This window comes from Mizuhopecten yessoensis, unplaced genomic scaffold (assembly GCF_002113885.1).
Source record: "Mizuhopecten yessoensis strain PY_sf001 unplaced genomic scaffold, ASM211388v2 scaffold10887, whole genome shotgun sequence".
Classification (NCBI taxonomy): domain Eukaryota; kingdom Metazoa; phylum Mollusca; class Bivalvia; order Pectinida; family Pectinidae; genus Mizuhopecten; species Mizuhopecten yessoensis.
The window spans coordinates 20,543-39,797 of NW_018408771.1; the positions used below are offsets into that span (position 1 = coordinate 20,543).

Below are 19,255 nucleotides of genomic sequence, written 5' to 3' on the forward strand. Positions count from 1 at the left end.
CAAAAAGAAGTCGTATGAAGGAAAACGTTGACACCAGACAAACGACCATAGACCATGTCACTCATCACTGCTTCAACTCACTTGGCCCTTTGGGTAGGCTAATAAAAAACAATATCTCCCTGTTTGATAACAATATCACTTTTATTTCTGATTATCAAATAGGATATATATCATTTACTGATGGCATCAATTATGTAATTTTATTATATATATATAATCAACCAACGTGTATAAACCAGACATATACCTATTGTAGGCTTAACTTTTATACAGTCACGTGCCATAAGTCTGAGATGAAAACCTGTATAATCTGGACTCTGAACTAGGTTGCACAATACACGATTTTCTTTTATGTAATTTGAACTTGCATATTCTGAAAAACTTTTAATGTTGAACAAACATTATATGTACAGTAAGTAGCCTTGGTTTATACAGATTCCACAGTACATGTGTACTGAGTGAAGGTTTGGTACACAGAAATAATTGATTATAAAATCATTTGACTAGTACATGTTAAATCACTCATTTTCTATATCATCACATCTACAGCCTATCAACAAAAATATAGGTACACAATATAGGTAGCGGTTTAAAGAAGTCATAGTTACAGTAATGGAATATTTGAGTTTAAAAAATGTAAAGAATGAAAAGTTAATTTTAATTCAAATCCAAGATGCATGAAATGAACTGTGGTGATAAATTTTATCCATACAGGATTATGATAATAAATGCACTGTTTTATAACGATTGCAATTATATACTCAGGATGTCTCACTGTATGTGAAAAGTAGTATAACATGTTTAAATGTGAAAGGCCAAATTAGGAAGATATGTGTTTCAGGTGTTTTAATCTTTTGAATTTTGTTCTTGTCAACATAAAAGTTTGTATGGGACATTTTACAGATGCTTCCTGAAGTATTCTTTTTTGTTCTATGTTTGAATGAAAAAAATATTTAAAAAAAGTTATAAGAGTTTACACAACCCCTCACATCAAAGTTGCTGCCTATTTAGTAATATTTATGTTTTTTGACACTTTTTCAACTACGTGTATTTAACATTTACGGTAGTTGCTATCCATGTAATGAACATTAGAGAAGAAAGTTCAAACACAACAATGTTTTGTTGGCATAATTGTTTACATCTAATACCAAATTAAAGTTTTTGTCATTCTTATGTAAATTTTGTGAAAGTAGTATTGTCAGTACCAGACTTTATCCCATAAACATTTCAAAATTCTAAATCATGACTTAGTTAAAGAGACAATCCAATGTAATTAAATGCAATAAAGTTGTAAATACCCCTTAGCTCTGATTTGGTTTGTGACTCCTCTATACAAATAATAGTGCTCAGCCTTTTTTTTAAACAAATACGGTAAAAAAAAAAATCTCAATATCGATTACACTGAAGAATCAGTGAGCAGCATTACCCTGTAAAACTTGTTCTGACAACATTTCATTTACACTTACACAATACAAACCATACCAATTTGGTTAAAAGATTATAGCATTCATAAAGGATCTTACATGAGTTTCAATATCATATGACATTTATGAAACGAGACTAAGATTTTTCAATTTAGCGAGCCTCTGTTGAGCTAAAATGAAAAATTTGTGACAAGTTTCATAAATTTCATATGAAATGAAAAGGAGTGTAAGATCCTCTTAATCACATAATCAGACAATTTTCATGTAACCCTGAAATGTAAAAAGCCGCCATTTTGACTCCAGTGCGCAAATATGTGACGTCATGTACTTGTCCTAGGCTTGACGTCACAATAGAAACAATTGAAACTTACAACCAATCACAGGGCTGATAAGTCATATTAAATGGGTCAATATGCAAAAATATATGACATGGGTATATTCACTGGATAACAAAGTACATTATGTGATAAATCAAAATCTCTATCCAACCTATCGAGCACACTTGATCATGACCTTGATTCCTTCACCTCTCAAGGTCGTCTCGAAGGCCTTGATGGAATCCTCCAATGAAAATCTGTGTGTTATCAGAGGCTTGACGTCAACTTTCCCAGAAGCCACCATGGCTAACGCAGTTGGGTAGCTAGAAAGAAAAGGGCAGAATAAAAATAGTATGTATGTGCAAACATACATCAATGGAAATTCCAAAACACAAACTTCTATAAAATACATGTGTAACAGAGGTCATAATCATATGTACCTTCTCAAAATGTGTTATATTTTTGCTGTTATTTTTCCCAAGGCCATGAAGTATCAACTGTGTCCACACACCATTGAAATATTACTGTAATATTTATTTTGATAGCATTTATTTGTATAAAGAATACAAGTCTGCTTAAAAAACCAATATAAAAATCATTAAAATGAAAATATTCAAATTAATCACTTTTTATGCAAGGGTTATTTCATTTAATTAGAAACAATCTGTAACATATGAATGCCTCCATGTAAACAGAGATTCATTGCTATATAATATCTATATATAACAACTGAATGGCATGTTCCAATGTGTATGCCAGGGATAACCCAAATTGGTTACATACATATTCCATGAAGCCTGCTATTATGAATATGTATGTAACCGATTTTTATTCATACTGGCATAAACATTGAAATATTTAGTTTAATATGTTTATTTAAATTCTAAATTTCATCATTACTGTTGATCTAATAAAGACATTCCCCTTCTATTTTCGATATCAACATGTCTCCTGTCGGCACAAACAAGATTCCTTGAACAGCCTAACGTACAACCAAAATGTTTGCTTATAATGGCTGTATTATATTATTCGATGGGGGAGGGACGCTTCAAAATGAAATTGATTAAATTGCATTTATAGCCCTATGAGCACATTTTCTTCTGGTAAAACTTATAGAGGAACTTTCAATGGAAATGGAAATATACAGTAACAATGACTGACTTGAGCATCCTTAATCATGACCTCATTTCATGAGGTCAATTCTCATAATTGTTTTGGCTTTATAATTACTTTCAAGGATACTACCAAGAAAAAATTTAAATCATTCCGCATATAATACAAACATTGTGTCCAAAACACCATCTATCACAGAATTAACAGAATTCATTTAATTTGCAGTACATGGGTGCCTGACAATGTGTGGTAAACGGAGCTATGGCTTGACATATGATGAAGGGGAAACAACTCCCATAACGAAGGGAACAATGACTGAACAAGCAAAAATATCATGATTTTTTTTACATGCATTCTTCTCTTGTCCTCCATAAACATCCACAATTGTCAAAATGAAATTTACATGGTACAGTTTTGTGGAATCCGAATGATGTTTTTTCTACATTATCATGACCTTGTGTCCCTGCACTAGTCATTTACAAACTTTAAATTTTTAATACAGTCATACTAACTCTTCAGTCTTTCAATTGTAAGATCACAAAACAGTCTTCAAAATGTTTCTGCAGCGTTAACAAAATTTCAAATTTATATTTTAGAGTATGAAAAATATTGAAAGAGCTGTATGGGAATCCAGGATAAATTTATCAATTTGTATGAATAACCATCATACACTTGATATATCTTGTAATTATCAATAAACATATATTATACCAGTTGACGTATCTGAAGATTCCTCTGATGTCCACCTCTCTTACAGAAGCGTTGACAATCGGCATGGTTACGTCAGCCTGGCCAAGCCCCACCAACACCACACAGCCACCGGACTGGGTTGCCTTGGTAACAAAAATGCCACCAAATGATTAAAAATATAGACATTCGATTTACCATAATTATTTAAGCATACATCACTGTTTGAGGTTTTGGCCTAGTATCATTACTGTCAATATGTCTGTGTTTCTTGAACTACATGGAAGACAGGTGATCATCCTGTGTCTAACACTACATAAATAACACTGATCAAAGTCTACATAAATCAGCTACTTTTTATTAGATGGAGTAGATGAGGTGGTACGAGACTTAAGCTTGAACAAATACTTAGATATCAAAATTTTACTTTCTACACAAACAATGTACGTATTAAATGTGTCGCAACGTTTCAAAACCGACTGGTCACTTTGTCAAGCTCTGACTGAGTGAGCGATTTGTATTTTTCACCTGTACAATGATGTGACGAAATTGTATATTTTTCTGTCACTCGACCCGAGAAGTTTCGCCTATCGATAGAGAGCGTATACACACTGTATGAAATAGTTTACGGGTATGTCCTATCCTGTTATGTCAGTATCGGGTCACACAGATAACTCAGCTGGTGTCCCCCCTTGTCTCTGTTCATGTTCTGAGTTTTCCTGATTTTGATTGCTTCTTTGATTTGTCTCGTTTTTGTGTGTTGTTCCCTTTCAAATATCTTGGCACTGTCCCAATCGATGATGTTCATTTCTCCCACCTTTCACAAGTGTGTCTCCCATTTTAGCTGAGAAAGATCAGCTTGTCACCCCCTAGGGGGAGATAGCCTCGTGCCGATTAGAACGTGTTCAATCGTGACGTCATTAAAATTCGTCATCGGTAATTATGACGTCATCAAAAGTGAATGACAATATGCATACCCCACATGTGTTTTTTTGTTTACAAACATGGCAGACTAATGTCGGTGGAGCTGACTGAAATGATAGGATGGGAGAAAAATAATCATCCCCTACATACCTAGAGGGTGTAACAGAGAAATCTCCAAGCCTCTGGGTGATTTTTTTGGTTGTCTCACCCTCAGCTGTGAGACAACCACAAAAATCACCCAGAGGGTTGGAAATTTCTCTGTTACACCCTCAAGGTAGGGGAAGATTCTATTAGTTCTGAGTTTTCCTGATTTTGATTGCTTCTTTGATTTGTCTTGTTTTTGTGTGTTGTTTCCTTTCAAATATCTTGGCATTGTCCCATTCAGCGATATGATTTTGGGTGTAAGCATGATCTGTTAATGCCGATTTATTGTATTGACACTCAGTCATAGCTTGCCAAAGAGACCAGTCTGTCTTGAAATGTTGTGACACGTTTAATACATACATTGTTTGTGTAGAAAGTAAAACTTTGATATCACATATTTCCAAATTGATGAATCTTATTGAAAATACTTTGATTTTTCAGAACACTCTACATGCTATAACAGTCTATCTACTCTAGGTGGCAATGCTACATTCAATGGTTATTTCTTGGGAGGTTACCCTACCTGTAAACATATATAAACTGTAGCTATATGTTAAGTAATCTTAGGGGAGATAACAATATATATACATAGCTATCTATATGGAAATTTAAGGGGATATAACACTGTAAGGTGTCTTCAAAGAAACCATATGGCAGAGGTCTGTCTCCATACATAGCTGTCTGTAAGATATCTAAGAGAAAATAATTGTATATATATATAAATATATACTTTGAGCTGTCTGTTTGGTAGTGTAAGGGTTTAAGTAACTCAATATAAATAGCTGTATGAAGAGTAATCTAAAGGGAAATAACTCTTTCTACATACATTTGTACTATGAGCTGTCTCTAAGGTACTCTTAGGCTCTAAGAGGAGATAACTCTAAATACATACATATATTGCTGTCTGTATACTTGGTGTGGCCCCACTACACTCAATGGTGATCTCAGCCTTGTCCCCCATTATATTCTCAACCTGCTTAGCGACTTCCTGGGGGTCACGACTCGTCACCTTAAGGGTGTAGGTAGCACCCAATGTTTTAGCGACTTCCAATCGTGATTCATCAATATCTGTAAATAGATTTGTAAACTTAAAAACATTTCATGGTTAAAAGTTTTTTCCCTTAATAAACATAGAAAAACTTGTTTGACGTTTTCCAAGATAGTGAAAAAATGAAGAAAAAAAATGCAATTTTATAATACGCATCACGTAACAAGTGAGCAGTTAATTCATCAATAAATACTGAAGATAAAGAGCAAGCACTGCACACCAGCCTCTCCATGTTAACACATTAGTGACCGACACTTAACAAAATCCACCCATTTATCACTTTTAAAATCAATGATTTATTATCTGTTTATAAAAGACATTTCAAAGCTGAAAATTATCTTTATATTAAAAACATTTAGACATGGCGTAACAATGGTGTTACAGATGAACTATTTCTCTATACCATCATATAAATAGAAATCCTATTTCTTGTCTAAAAATTCACTGTTCATCTTGGAGTAGTCTCCCCTTACCTGTAATGCACACTTCTGAAGCACCATTTGCTCTAGCTGTGAGGAGATTGACCAACCCGATCGGACCTAGAAACAGAAGTATATATAAGTAATCTCACTATCCTTCTTCTTCTGATGCAGTTATAAGTGTCAACATTTAATCAGACAAGTTTCTTACTGTGAAATTTTATCAAAGAGATTAAGTGATATTCTTCAACCATGAATCAAGCTCCAGTCATTTTTCTCTTACAAATGTTTAGTCATGACTTACTTTGGAAAAATATATCAACAAATATATCTCAAAAAAGATGGAAAAAATAACATCCATTTTATACATCAATTGACTGTATAGGGGTATTAGAAGAATATAGCCAAGCAACATATAACAGGGGAGAGAGAGTAGTGTGTTCCCATCAGGGATCAAACTATCCTCGATACTCAAGGGGTTCCGCTGACTTTTGGTCTCTGCACACCTGGAATATGTCAAAGCAAAATGGAAGGCACAGGGATAGCTATTTCATTGGTCTTAGGTGAAAAAACCTGACCAATTGCTAAGCTGATGCGTTCAATTTTATGACTATGCGACCGCATCGTCTTCTTGTCTCAACAACAATGTGGCACACACAGAGCCTTCAATTTTGCTATGATGTATTCAAAGGGTGCAGAGAGCGAAAGTGAGCGGAACCCCTGGAGTATCGAGGATTGGCTCAAACCAGCTTTCCTGTCAGCCACTCAACTGATTGAGCTAAAGGAAAATTTCCTCATGCTTGAGCATAATCAGGTAGGAGTTTGATAGGGAACTCGGGGTCGGAGCAGGTTTGATCACCGGGGGAGACACACTGAAAACAGAGAAACACAGAAAACAGAGACAATTCAAATGTCTAGGTTGCACAAATGATGGGGAACTACCCAGGGCCAGTCTGCAAAAAAACCCGGTTTATCTGTTTTTAAATGTAGCATTTTCTGGTTTAAATCCTAGAAGGCCTGCAAATCTTTATACAAGCCTTTTAAAGCTTTGTCAAGGCTCGTCTGAAAGCAGCATCAGATTACTAGGTTCGACTTTTTTTCATAAACGTTTGGATCACGATAAATGTAGTGGCCCCAGACATACCCCATTCACTGTGTAAGGGAGACAACGTCAATATACTAGGTACTATTTATAAGGGAGACAACCACAATATACTAAGTTCTATGTAGAAGGGAGACAATCACTATATACAAAGTACTATGTATAAGGGAGACAACCACTATATACAAACTACTATGTATAAGGGAGACAACCACCATATACAAACTACTATGTATAAGGGAGACAACCACCATATACAAACTACTATGTATAAGGGAGACAACCACAATAAACAAAGTACTATGTATAAGGGCGACAACCACGATATACAAAGTTCTATGAATAAGGGAGACAACCACTATATACAAAGTACTATGTATAAGGGAGAGAACCACAATAAACAAAGTACTATGTATAAGGGAGACAACCACAATATACTTGGTACTATGTATAAGGGAGACAACCATTATATACAAAGTACTATGTATAAGGGAGACAACCACGATATACAAAGTACTATGTATAAGGGAGACAACCACTATATACAAAGTACTATGTATAAGGGAGACAACCACCATATACAAAGTACTATGTATAAGGGAGACAACCACCATATACAAAGTACTATGTATAAGGGAGACAACCACGATATACAAAGTACTATGTATAAGGGAGACAACCACTATATACAAAGTACTATGTATAAGGGAGACAACCACCATATACAAAGTACTATGTATAAGGGAGACAACCACCATATACAAAGTACTATGTATAAGGGAGACAACCACGATATACAAAGTACTATGTATAAGGGAGACAACCACTATATACAAAGTACTATGTATAAGGGAGACAACCACTATATACAAACTACTATGTATAAGGGAGACAACCACAATATACTTGGTACTATGTATAAGGGAGACAACCACTCTATACTAGGTACTATGTATAAGGGAGACAACCACGATATATAAAGTACTATGTATAAGGGAGACAACCACTATATACAAAGTACTATGTATAAGGGAGACAACCACCATATACAAAGTACTATGTATAAGGGAGACAACCACTATATACTAGGTACTATGTATAAGAGGCAATCTTAATTAACTCACCTGCTCCACAGATGAGTACCCTGCTCCCCAGAGTAACTCCGCCTCTGTTACAGGCATGAACCCCCACAGAAAGTGGCTCCAACAGGGCTCCCTCTTCAAAACTTACATTGTCTGGTAATCTGAAAACATATAGAATCATAATACTAATTTTCAAAAACATACCAATCCCACAGTTACAAGTGGTCAAAATAATTATACTTCTGATCAGACGTAATTGTTTTATCTCTCATATATATATATATTGGGTTTTTTTCAAATTTAACGCCTTTGAATTATTCAGTACATATATTTAACTCAAACCTTACATCTATGGTTTCTTGTATGTGATCAAGACAGAGGGGTATATTTTCTTGTTTGTTAAATACAGCCTCATCAACAGAATAAGGTCATGCAGGTACCACTGGTAGAAAAACAGTAGGTATGGGATTTGTTTCTTTTGCTTGTATTGTATGACCTATTCACAGCTATGGTCATTTAAAGGCATGTCAAGTTTTGGTGGTGGAGGAAAGACATAGACGACACAAATAAAATTGCTAGAAATACTTTCATTGTGCTTTTTATTCCCTGGAAATTGTAGCTTCTTCAATCTATTTTCAACAATGGAACATTTTGTTCTTACGGAGTTTGTAATTTGACATTTAGCCCTTTGTTTGACCTTGTTGTGACCTGATTTTGAACTACTTTAACCATGAGGTATGGAGTTAAAGGAGGTATCTCGTGGGTGATCACCTGGTCAAATTTCAGCAAATTCACCAGACTGAAGGCAGATTTAGCAGACAACGGCAGCATGACGAGACAAGATGAGCATTTGACCATTTTCATCATAATAAATGTTTTGATGATAGCAAATATATTATAAGATAACAAAAATGTTTTTAATTTCTTACTTGAAGCAAAAATCAGCTGCATGGACATAGAAACGGGACAGGTTACCATCGTAAGGTGGCGTGGCACAAAACTTCATGTCAGCACAAAGGTTATAGCGACCGGATTTACAGTAATGACATGTACGACATGGCACACCAGGTTCTATAGCAACCCTGTCACCTACAACATAGAAACAACAGGACATGTTATAACAGGTTCTATAGCAACCCTGTCACCTACCAAATAGAAATCACACATGTGTTTATTTTGATGCATAGTTAGTAATCATCCAAAAAATGTATCTCTCTTTCTGCAAATGTATTTTATTCTGATCTCTGGAATCATTTTGTGATGTCATAACCAATATGACATGACGTTTGTTACAATGAGGATAAAATGGCAATACTGTTACAGAGACACCTCTTTAACCTTACCAGGTGATATCACCAATCTCAAATAAACGTCAAAAAGAGTTGATTTTCAAACTAATCAACAAGAGATCCCAAAGGGATCTTGGAGCCCACCATTGTAAGATCTTCATTAGTTCTATGTAAGTTTGATCTTTTCGCTTCTTTTCTCTTACAAGTATCTTTTGGAATGATAGCCTTATCAGCAGTACTGTAGATGTATTCTGTGGTAACGTTTGATTTGAACTCTTAGAGTCCAAGATGCGTTTTATCAAAGATACTTATAACAGGCTAGAACTGTCAAAATCCAAAAAGGCTGTCTGACAACCATCTTGTTTTACCAATCAGTCTTAGAAAGATAATCTTTTGTATGAAACTTGAGAAAGATCCACTCATGATCAGTTCTTCTTGAGAAAATAATGATAACCATAATAACCACTGAAGACCATAATGGACTCATCCATAGCAATGCATGGTAATGTCTACTAAAGTCACATAGGGGTGAAAGGGTTAAGGACAGATGACAAGTGATTTGAATAGCACACCATCTGATAATGGTATGTTATTTTTTGTTTTCATTTCTAGGTAATTAATGCAATTGGCTCTTACTTTCCCGCAGATTGAAAAGAACAGAAAGTTATAAACAGATATACATTAATTAACACATAGATTTTTTACTAACCAACTTTTAGTGTTGTCACTCCCTCTCCAAGCTTGCTGACCAAAGCGCTGGCTTCGTGTCCGAGGATCATCGGTGCCTTGACCACAAAGTCACCAATCGAACCATGCTGCCAGTAGTGGACATCTGACCCACAGATTCCGACCTGCTGCATACATAACTGGACCTCTGTAGGGAAACAAGGTTTGACCTCTCTACATCTGTGTGAAAGGGAGTGGGAGAAAGAAGTGGGCATTCACAGTCTGAACTGTTAGTTTTGAGGGAGGGCACATCAAGTTTGATTTCTGTCTGGGGGAAGGGGGCATACAAAGACTGAACAGGTTTTTTTGTTTTTGTTTTTTATTTGTTTTTTGGGGGGCGGGACATAATATCTATCTCTGTCTAGGGGGGCATACATAGTTTGAAGTTTTTGAAGAAGGGAATATATACGTTTAAATCCTGTCTGTGCGTCGTGGGGCATACACTGTTTGACCTGTGTATGTATGTGCATGTTGCGGGCAGAGGGTGAACTCTTTGATGAGGTATACATATAGGTTGTCCTTTATGATTGTGAAGAGAAGCAGGTTATACATACATGTATAGACAACATCAAAATGTAGATTGATCTGAGCTGTATGTAGGGCAAGACAGTCAATTCTGACATGGGCAGCATATACATGTTGGCATGTATATGTGGGGTTCACACAAGATGGAAAACATTAAAACATTGAATCCCATTTTCTACAAGCATATTTATGACTGATTTTTTTCGTTTCCAAACGATGTGAATTTCAGTTTTGTATGTAGATCTGATGAAACAAAGTCGATATGAAATGACTCTGAAAATTGGCATTGTTTGATATGAAAATTGTGAAAAAATATCTCACCCCCTGGACCAGGTTCTGGGATTGGTTTGTCCTCCTGGAAATAAAAGTTAACATTATCATTGGTTACTACAGTTTTGAATGTTTTTGTTTTTGAAGCATTCCTCCTTTATTTTGATACAGTGCCAAGCGTAATTCATCAAAAAAATGATCTGACAATTGTTTTCAGTGCCGTAACTGTTATTTGAGTGTGATATATTGATATTGTGCTGGTTATTAGGAAATAGGTAGAGAGTCAGGACTTTGGTGGACCAAAAGTACAACTACACTATGGGCTTAGATAATCAAAATATTAAAAACATTTGTGTATATCTTCAGCAGGATGAAAGCTACATTTTTAATAAGTCTGAAATTAAATTTTTTAAATATTGAAATGAATTTTAACAACTCATCAAACTTTCGGCATGCCATTTTTGTCAATTTACCTAGTTCATTCGACAGTATAGTAGAAATACAATATCATAAAATGATGCTACTGAACATCGTTTTATATGTGTTCATTATAAGTTGTGTCATAGACTGCATTTTGTCAGTCGGTTTAATGTGGTAGTTTCTTATCAAGCACTCTTCATGTGGTATTAAGGTATTAAGTTTATCTAATAATAATATGTGGATCATTTAATTTTAAGTGATGTATATATATATGATACTACTGTATGTATTTAATTCAACTTAAACTTATTGAAATATAAAACCTTATATGGGCAGATGTATTTCTGATACACAATGTATCATATAATCATATATATCACATGAAACATGTATAATATATACTAACCTAGGATCCATTTTCATTTTTGGGGAATCTAGCAGTTTTAGTAATTCAGTGATTTTTTTTAGGATCATATCACTATATACTGTAGGTATATTACGGAATCCCTTGAAACTGTAAATGAACCCACTTTATCATTGTAACGACTTTTGTCTATCTATAACAAAGGTTTTTAACCATTAACCCCTGAAATTTCATAATGAACTATTCCAACCTATGAATAGGAAGAGTTCAATTGTGTCTTCAGGGGTGAATGAGTTAAATGCACATCATGCATGAACATTCTCAGACAGTCATACCTTTTCAAGATCAAGGACAGATTATAAGAGATAGGGGAATGTTTGTTCTCCCAGCTCTGAGCTGGAACATCAATCATAAACAGTAAATTAAAGCGTTTGGCCGACATACAGATTGGTCCCTTACTCTAGTACAACTATACTATCTTAACTTATAAGGCCAAGGTCAAACTTAAGATAACTTATCTGGCAAGGAGACACTATCAACAGAGATAATGCTTACTTTATCTCTGGGTCAATAAAGGTGACCAAGACATCCTCATACACAACATAATTATAAGCCTTCCTTAATACTCAAGGCAGGAAAAGTGTCTGCTTACAGCCAACAGCTGGCTTTCATAACAATGTTCAGTATAAATTACATAATTTCGGGAAGTAATTTCATCTGCCCTTAGAATTAACAATATTCAGGTCATATATTATGATCAACCAATTTTGTATTTCAAATATATATACAATAATATTTATGAACAAAAATTAATACTTCAATAAATATTATTTCTTACAAATGTAAGTAGTGAAAAACATTCCAATCACTTATCATGCTTGTGTGATTCTAGTCATAGTAATACTGTATACAGTGTAATTTGCATGAGTATCTATAATATTAACGCCCTGTCATACTTGACATACATGTTATTTTATTCCTTATAAACAACTACAAACATATAACCTTAGTATTCTGACAACCTGTATAATCTGATTGATTTGCTAGATCCCACAGGATGTTGGATTGAACAGATTTCACTGTGTAGCTTAAACTAGCCTTTAATTAATAATCAATAATTGGTTTCAAATTCTAAAGTTCAAACCTGTAAACTAATTAGAATCAGTATCATGTCTCAATTAGTTTATAGTATTGACCATGTTTTAATTTATCTCACAAAAAGATACATCTGTCGAGTGTCTATCTCTGCATATATATATTAATACCTGCACATCCTTGTCAATGCTTCAACATATGAAACTTTCTTGTTGGTGGTCCCTGGGATTGGCCGGCTGACCGGCTGACCGGCAGACGATTTAATATACAATGTAGTAGACCTAAAGTTAAAAGTAGGGCAACGTTTCGTGTGTCCCTCACACAATTGATTCTCGGTATTATTTACGTACTTACCAGTTTGATGTCACCTTTCTTGTAGAGGATTGCAGTTAAATTCGTGTCTGTCATGATTATTTCGTTAAATGTAATCTGCAAGAATACGAACACAACGCCAACTTGCTAGCACAATCACTACTCCGGATCCTGCTTCTGCAAATTGAGGTTAACAAATTACTCAGTGTCATTTTAAAGCTTGAAATCAAAGGACTAAACACGCGTTGAAATTAAACGTTTGGAGAATGCCTACATACAAACCACGTGCATTTGTTTACATCTGTCATACAAATACATTAGTCTACATCTGATATTACTTTTCGGAGAAAGTTTTAGTTATGTATATATATTGATACGCACAAATATCATGTTAGCAAAGTTATCCCAACATCTGTAGTAGGACGAGGAATAGTGATTAAGATACATCTTGTGCCTTCGCTGAGGCTCGAACCCGTAANTGGAGTTTGCTCCTATTCTGTTCAACATCTTTGCCAAATTCAGGTGAGGGTTTCCAAGAGAATGGAAGTCGGCAATTGTTATACCAGTCTAAGTTAAAAGGGGGGAGGGGGTGTGTCATTACACCTCTGGTAACTATAGGCATGTTTCGTTTCCCTAACTTGCAACTGAAAAGAACGAGAAAAATAGTTAAAAACTCTGAAGCCGTTACTTGCAATCGTTCAGATTTGGAGAAGAGACTATTATTTTTTTGTAATTTTCTTTTTATTCAAGATATGGTATAATTGCAATCAAACATTTCATATTATATACTCTAGCTTTCTTACATCAGTTGATATACGTGCCTTTATGAGAGAGAGAGAGAGATAGAGAGAGAGAGAGCAGCAGCAGGTGCAAGTTAGGGAAACGAAACATGCCTATAGTTACCAGAGGTGTAATGACACACCCCCTCCCCCCTTTTAACTTAGACTGGTATAACAATTGCCGACTTCCATTCTCTTGGAAACCTCACCTGAATTTGGCAAAGATGTTGAACAGAATAGGAGCAAACTCCACAGCATATATACGCCAAAAGTTTATAATATATATATTGTGTTTGTACATGTAAGGAGATAATAAAGTCACACGTACGTTTTTGCGATGGAAAATATATAATAAAACAACAAGTACTAAATTCCGTCTTTTCGTATTGCAGAGTTATCTGCTCTTGTGAGCAGGTATTGATTGTTACGTCATTTGTTCGTGTAAGAAAATTACGTCGTGTGTGTGAGAAAATTACGTCGTTTTCTCAAAAATTTAAGACGTTATTCTCACAAACAAACGACGTTACAATCAATACCTGCTTACAAGAGCAGAAAACTCTGCAATACGATCGAAAAGCTTCTTTAGGCGGACTCATGTCTACATAAGTCTCCGATTTTTTTTAATGATATTTTGATCCATATTTTTCCCCCAGTATCATATAACATTATGTTTTAAAGTTAAAATACCTTAAATTGTTTGACATAATATTGGATCATCCGTCCGTTTGTTACAGGTTGACTAATACTGCAAAAAAATATGTAACAATTTTGTCCCGAGACTTTGCCATTATGACGGCTGCCACATGTGACACAAGCAAGGCTTACCTTTTTGTAGCACCTGTTTTTTAGGGTTCACTGATGGCTTTCGTCTGTTCTTTGTTCATCTGATTCGTATGGTCTCTCCTTATTTGATGTTGTTGTCTTTTCGGATTGAATTTGGTCGTTGTGTATTGACATTTTGATTTTTTTTGTTGGCACCGTTTAGAAATCCTTGTCATATATATATGGCTCCAACGACGTCATTGGATATCATTAAAAACAAACACGTCACCAGGTCGTGTTGTCCAGGTTATGTTTGGAGTAATACACCAACTGATAGGTAATCATTGTGCAAGGGAAATCTGTTCATCATGACTGACCAGAATTTAACTGTCCTTCTCTACAAAAAAGGTGAAATACAGATGGTAAGTAATCCAATCAACAGATGTAGGATGTGTTAGTAAACAGAGGGTGAACAATAACATTGAGTGTGTCGAGTAGGACAAGTCTCATTTCATTACAGTCGTTCATACGTGTCATACTGAACGACATTCTCCTACGTCATTAAATGACCTTAGCTGTTAATAGGACGTTTAACAAAATAAAACCAAACATTCCACCTTTCTCACCAGCTAATATACCGGTGTTTATTTTGAAATAGCTAGGTTACAGGCATAAATAATCTTATCGTGAAAATTAGAATAAAATAATAAATCTGTTTGACTGTTTGTCAATAATCTTTTTTGATAAAATATATTTACATTTACTTAAAATGTAGGTGTTTAATATGGAAATATGAAATTTGGTAACCCGTATATTTATCGAATTAATTTCCCCCCCCCCCCAAAACTAATATTTCATTTATGAAATTAAAATAAAAAATATACGTTAATTAATTTGAGACAGTGACGAATGTATTCTCCAACTGCTTAATTCGACACATGTTCAACACATGTGGAATAACGAGGGTGCCACTTTCGAATCCTAAGGTCAGCACAAGACGCGCGTACGTTGCCCTCGTTTTCGGGAGTCGAAAACTCACCTGCCGTCTCACCTGTGTTCAGAGGCTATCAAAAATTCTAGTGACCGATATGTAGACTTAAGCGTCCGACTACGCTCGTTCTGGTGTACATGGTATTATATATATGCATATTATAGTCCTGCTACTAGTAAAAAAAAAGTTTATCAAGCACAATTGTTTTTACAAAGACTGGTTAATAACAGTACATGTCTGAAGATAGTAAATAGTGTTATTGTTCTAATAACGTGTCTAATAAGTCATTTTGGCTAGACATTTTATATTCAAGGGTATATGCATTGTGATTTTATGAATACTATGTTTTTGACACGAAAATAAAAATATTTGAACTTTGAACTTTTGAACTTTTATTTTTTTTCGAGCATGCAAGGGTGAAGTGATACGATTGTCTCAGGGTCGGTCATAATCTTACTATTCTAGCCATGTTGTAACCCCCACAAGTAAAACCTGTTGGACCCGAATATAATAAACGTAACAGTGATCTACTGTACAACTTCATTATCTGGTGGGGTTTTTCCAAATTTGGCGCAGATCGTTCCGACTTCAAGCCGATAGTGTGCGGATGTACGTACTTTCGTAATTGTTGATAGATACATGTAGAAAACACTATCAGAGATATGCGATAAATAGCAGCTGTAGATAGGTGGACTTTTAAACACAGGTTCTCCTTAAGACAGGTTTCACGATATATGCTGTATCACATATGATCAGAAATTAAGTAAACTAACTTAAAATTATTATATAAATTTGAGGCACGTTTAACGTGTGACAGGTATTTTAACAACACTTAGCCTTGGTACTTTATGATGTAAATAATCCAGTTTAATACAACCTAACGTAGCGGGTCATGTTTTACTTATGGAGCGCAAATAAATGTCTCCTTCAATATCCGGCTGTATACATGATGTACACATTGATACAGCGGAACAATACTTTTATAATGTCCTTGTTTGGCCCCATGTTTTACTATTAACGCAACTCTATATACGTTATGTGATGTAGGGTATTTGCTTAACTCCTAAAACTGTTTTGAACTCCAACTTGGCCTGCTGTATCCCGCTGCATGATCTATGCGGCAGCTCATATGGAAATCATTTTCCTTCTGTACCTCCATGTTCGAAATTCGACGCTTCTGCTCCCGTTTTACTCATCTTCTCTGCTCCCTCATATATTCTTATGCTCAATTCGAAGTCTTCGTACCTTGCGGGCGATACAAGTAGACTAGTATGGATTTGTTACGGAATTTTATATAAACATGATCTCAGGGGAAACCTACTCATACAGCGACGTCCTATTAACAGCTAGAGTCATTTAAGGACGTGCCTCCATGTGTGTAATGTATGGACAGGATTTGTTGGTGTGCTTGCCTCCTTGTGATAGCGCGGATCTGATGATAATATCACGCCTAAGGCAACAAGCATAGCATTCCGCCCGGTCACAATAAACCGACAACGGATGAACCAGTTGTTGCCAATACCCTAAATGCTGAACGCTAAACAGGGAACAACAACTACCATTTTTTAAGGACTTTGGTATGTCCCGGCCTGGGAACAGAACCCATTGCCTTCCTCACCTGGTCGAACGCTCAACATCAAAGCCAGAAGCGAGGTTTTGCCAAATGAGGCGCTAGGAAATAAAAGGTAGATAGAAATAGGAAGAAAGATAAAGATCCTAATTATTGCAATTGGTGCATCAGATTTATTTTGGTCGCTTTCGCGTCCCCAAATAGAGGGTACAAAAGCAAATCCACAATTATGTAGCGGGTTCCACATTAGTCGCCTTTTACGATACATGCAATGGGTAACAGCAGGTGTATACTTTTCTCAATCGCCGACCTGCAGGGGTGATCTTCAGAGGACAATGTCTATCAGCATTGCGATTGGTCTGTTGATAGTGTTTCGAACCTATGAGATGGCCAACCACGAGCGTTTGATACATGAGAAAACCAAAGAATACAACATGTACAAAAAACAAGGGGTCCGTTCACGAGATACATATGTTTCGACACCCTGGAATATGTCGTAATGCAAACATGAGCTCTCTAAAGGAGAACTTGACCAACGGGGATGAATTAAGAGTTAGTTAATGTGGACAATGAACATTGTACGGTAATTAATTCTATTTTGTTTTGTTTTCAGGTAGATAAACCTATCCCAGAACCAGGTCCCGGGGGTGAGAGATTTCATCTTTTTACTCGCAATAAAGGAAGTAAAATGGCGAATTGTAATAAATGCCGAATTACTAGTCATTTCAATTAATCATTGGTTATATTCGATTAAAGGAAGAATTTTTACTACACGAAACATTAAGTTTATCTACTCGGCGGGATACATGCTAGAATAGTCGGGAAGTGTTCCAAATATTACTCTCGTTGCGTATGTTCGGTGACAAACGGTCCAAACGAACTAAAAGAATCTTTGTTCGTTCTTTTTTTTAGATAATAATTAGTTCCATCACATTTTTATTGGTGAAATATAAGTGTTAATCCCCCTTTTACGGTAAACTTACCAATCAAAGAACCATATCAAAAATACATGTTTTTATGAATACCAGTTATATTTCAACTCGTCGACTGACTATTTTCATATGTTCAAATTATCAATGTATTCACAACATCCCTTGAAATTAAAATGGTATCCGTCAGTAAATCTATATGGTGTTGAATATTAATGGTCGGTTTATGAGGTCAAACGTTGTTTCCCTACAGAGGTCCAGTTATGTATGCAGCAGGTCGGAATCTGTGGGTCAGATGTCCACTTCTGGCAAGACGGCTTTATCGGTGACTTTGTGGTGAAGAAACCTATGATACTTGGACACGAAGGAAGTGGAATGGTCAGCAAGCTCGGAGATGGAGTCACAACACTGAAAGTCGGTTAGTAAAATAAATATAGAATAAACACTCATTCTTGTGATAACCTCTATTGACATCGCGGAAATGATTTTTGTTTTTGTTTTGTTTTTGTTTGTCGTTGTTTTTATCCCTTCACCCCATTTTATTTCTGAACATCTTTTCAGTTGTTATACTTGATTTTGTCTGAATGCCTCTCCTCTAGAAACAGTTGTTGTCTTTCCCATCGTTCTGTTATCTCTTCATTTCCTGTTGTTGTCTTTCCCATCGTTCTGACGTTTCCACAGTTCCTGTTGTTGTCTTTCCCATCGTTCTGACGTCTCCTCAGTTCCTGTTGTTTTCTTTCCCATGGTTCTTTCGTCTCTTCAGTTCCTCTTGGTGTCTTTCCCATCGTTCTTTCGTCTCCTCAGTTCCTGTTGTTTTCTTTCCCATCGTTCTGTCGTCTCTTTAGTTCCTGTTGTTGTCTTTGCCATCGTTATGTCGTCTCCTCAGTTCCGTTTGTTGTCTTTCCCATCGTTCTGACGTCTCCTCAGTTCTTGTTGTTGTCTTTCCCATCGTTATGTCGTCTC

At 35.6% G+C, this 19,255-nt stretch overlaps 2 protein-coding genes across 2 annotated transcripts in view; one reads left to right on the forward strand and one right to left on the reverse strand.

Moving 5' to 3' along the window:
- Positions 1–956: 956 nt before the first annotated feature.
- Positions 957–14,950, reverse strand: LOC110463315 (sorbitol dehydrogenase-like). The gene is made up of 10 exons (XM_021517821.1): positions 14,866–14,950; positions 13,304–13,438; positions 11,122–11,155; positions 10,259–10,423; positions 9,190–9,349; positions 8,303–8,421; positions 6,131–6,196; positions 5,502–5,677; positions 3,566–3,687; positions 957–2,064 (listed from the first exon to the last, which is right to left on the reverse strand). Exons 2-10 carry the CDS (start codon positions 13,355–13,357, stop codon positions 1,914–1,916), a joined length of 1,047 nt encoding a protein of 348 aa, XP_021373496.1. The 5' UTR covers positions 13,358–13,438; positions 14,866–14,950; the 3' UTR covers positions 957–1,913.
- Positions 14,951–15,072: 122 nt separating this feature from the next.
- Positions 15,073–19,255, forward strand: part of LOC110463316 (sorbitol dehydrogenase-like) — a 23,088-nt gene continuing 18,905 nt past the window's right edge. The window contains exons 1-3 of the mRNA XM_021517822.1: positions 15,073–15,224; positions 17,977–18,010; positions 18,546–18,710. Coding sequence (XP_021373497.1) covers positions 15,171–15,224; positions 17,977–18,010; positions 18,546–18,710 — 253 coding nt within the window. The 5' untranslated portion in view covers positions 15,073–15,170. The remainder of the gene's footprint in view (positions 15,225–17,976; positions 18,011–18,545; positions 18,711–19,255) is intronic.

What these genes read in the sequence shown, in the direction of transcription:
- LOC110463315 (XM_021517821.1), bottom strand. Translation starts at nt 13,357, where the DNA reads ATGACAGACACGAATTTAACTGCAATCCTCTACAAGAAAGGTGACATC. An exon ending in GGTACTCATCTGTGGAGCAG is followed by an intron (nt 6,197 to 8,302) that starts GTGAGTTAATTA and finishes TTCTGTTTCTAG; the next exon opens with GTCCGATCGGGTTGGTCAAT. An exon ending in ATCTTCAGATACGTCAACTG is followed by an intron (nt 2,065 to 3,565) that starts GTATAATATATG and finishes TTTTCTTTCTAG; the next exon opens with CTACCCAACTGCGTTAGCCA.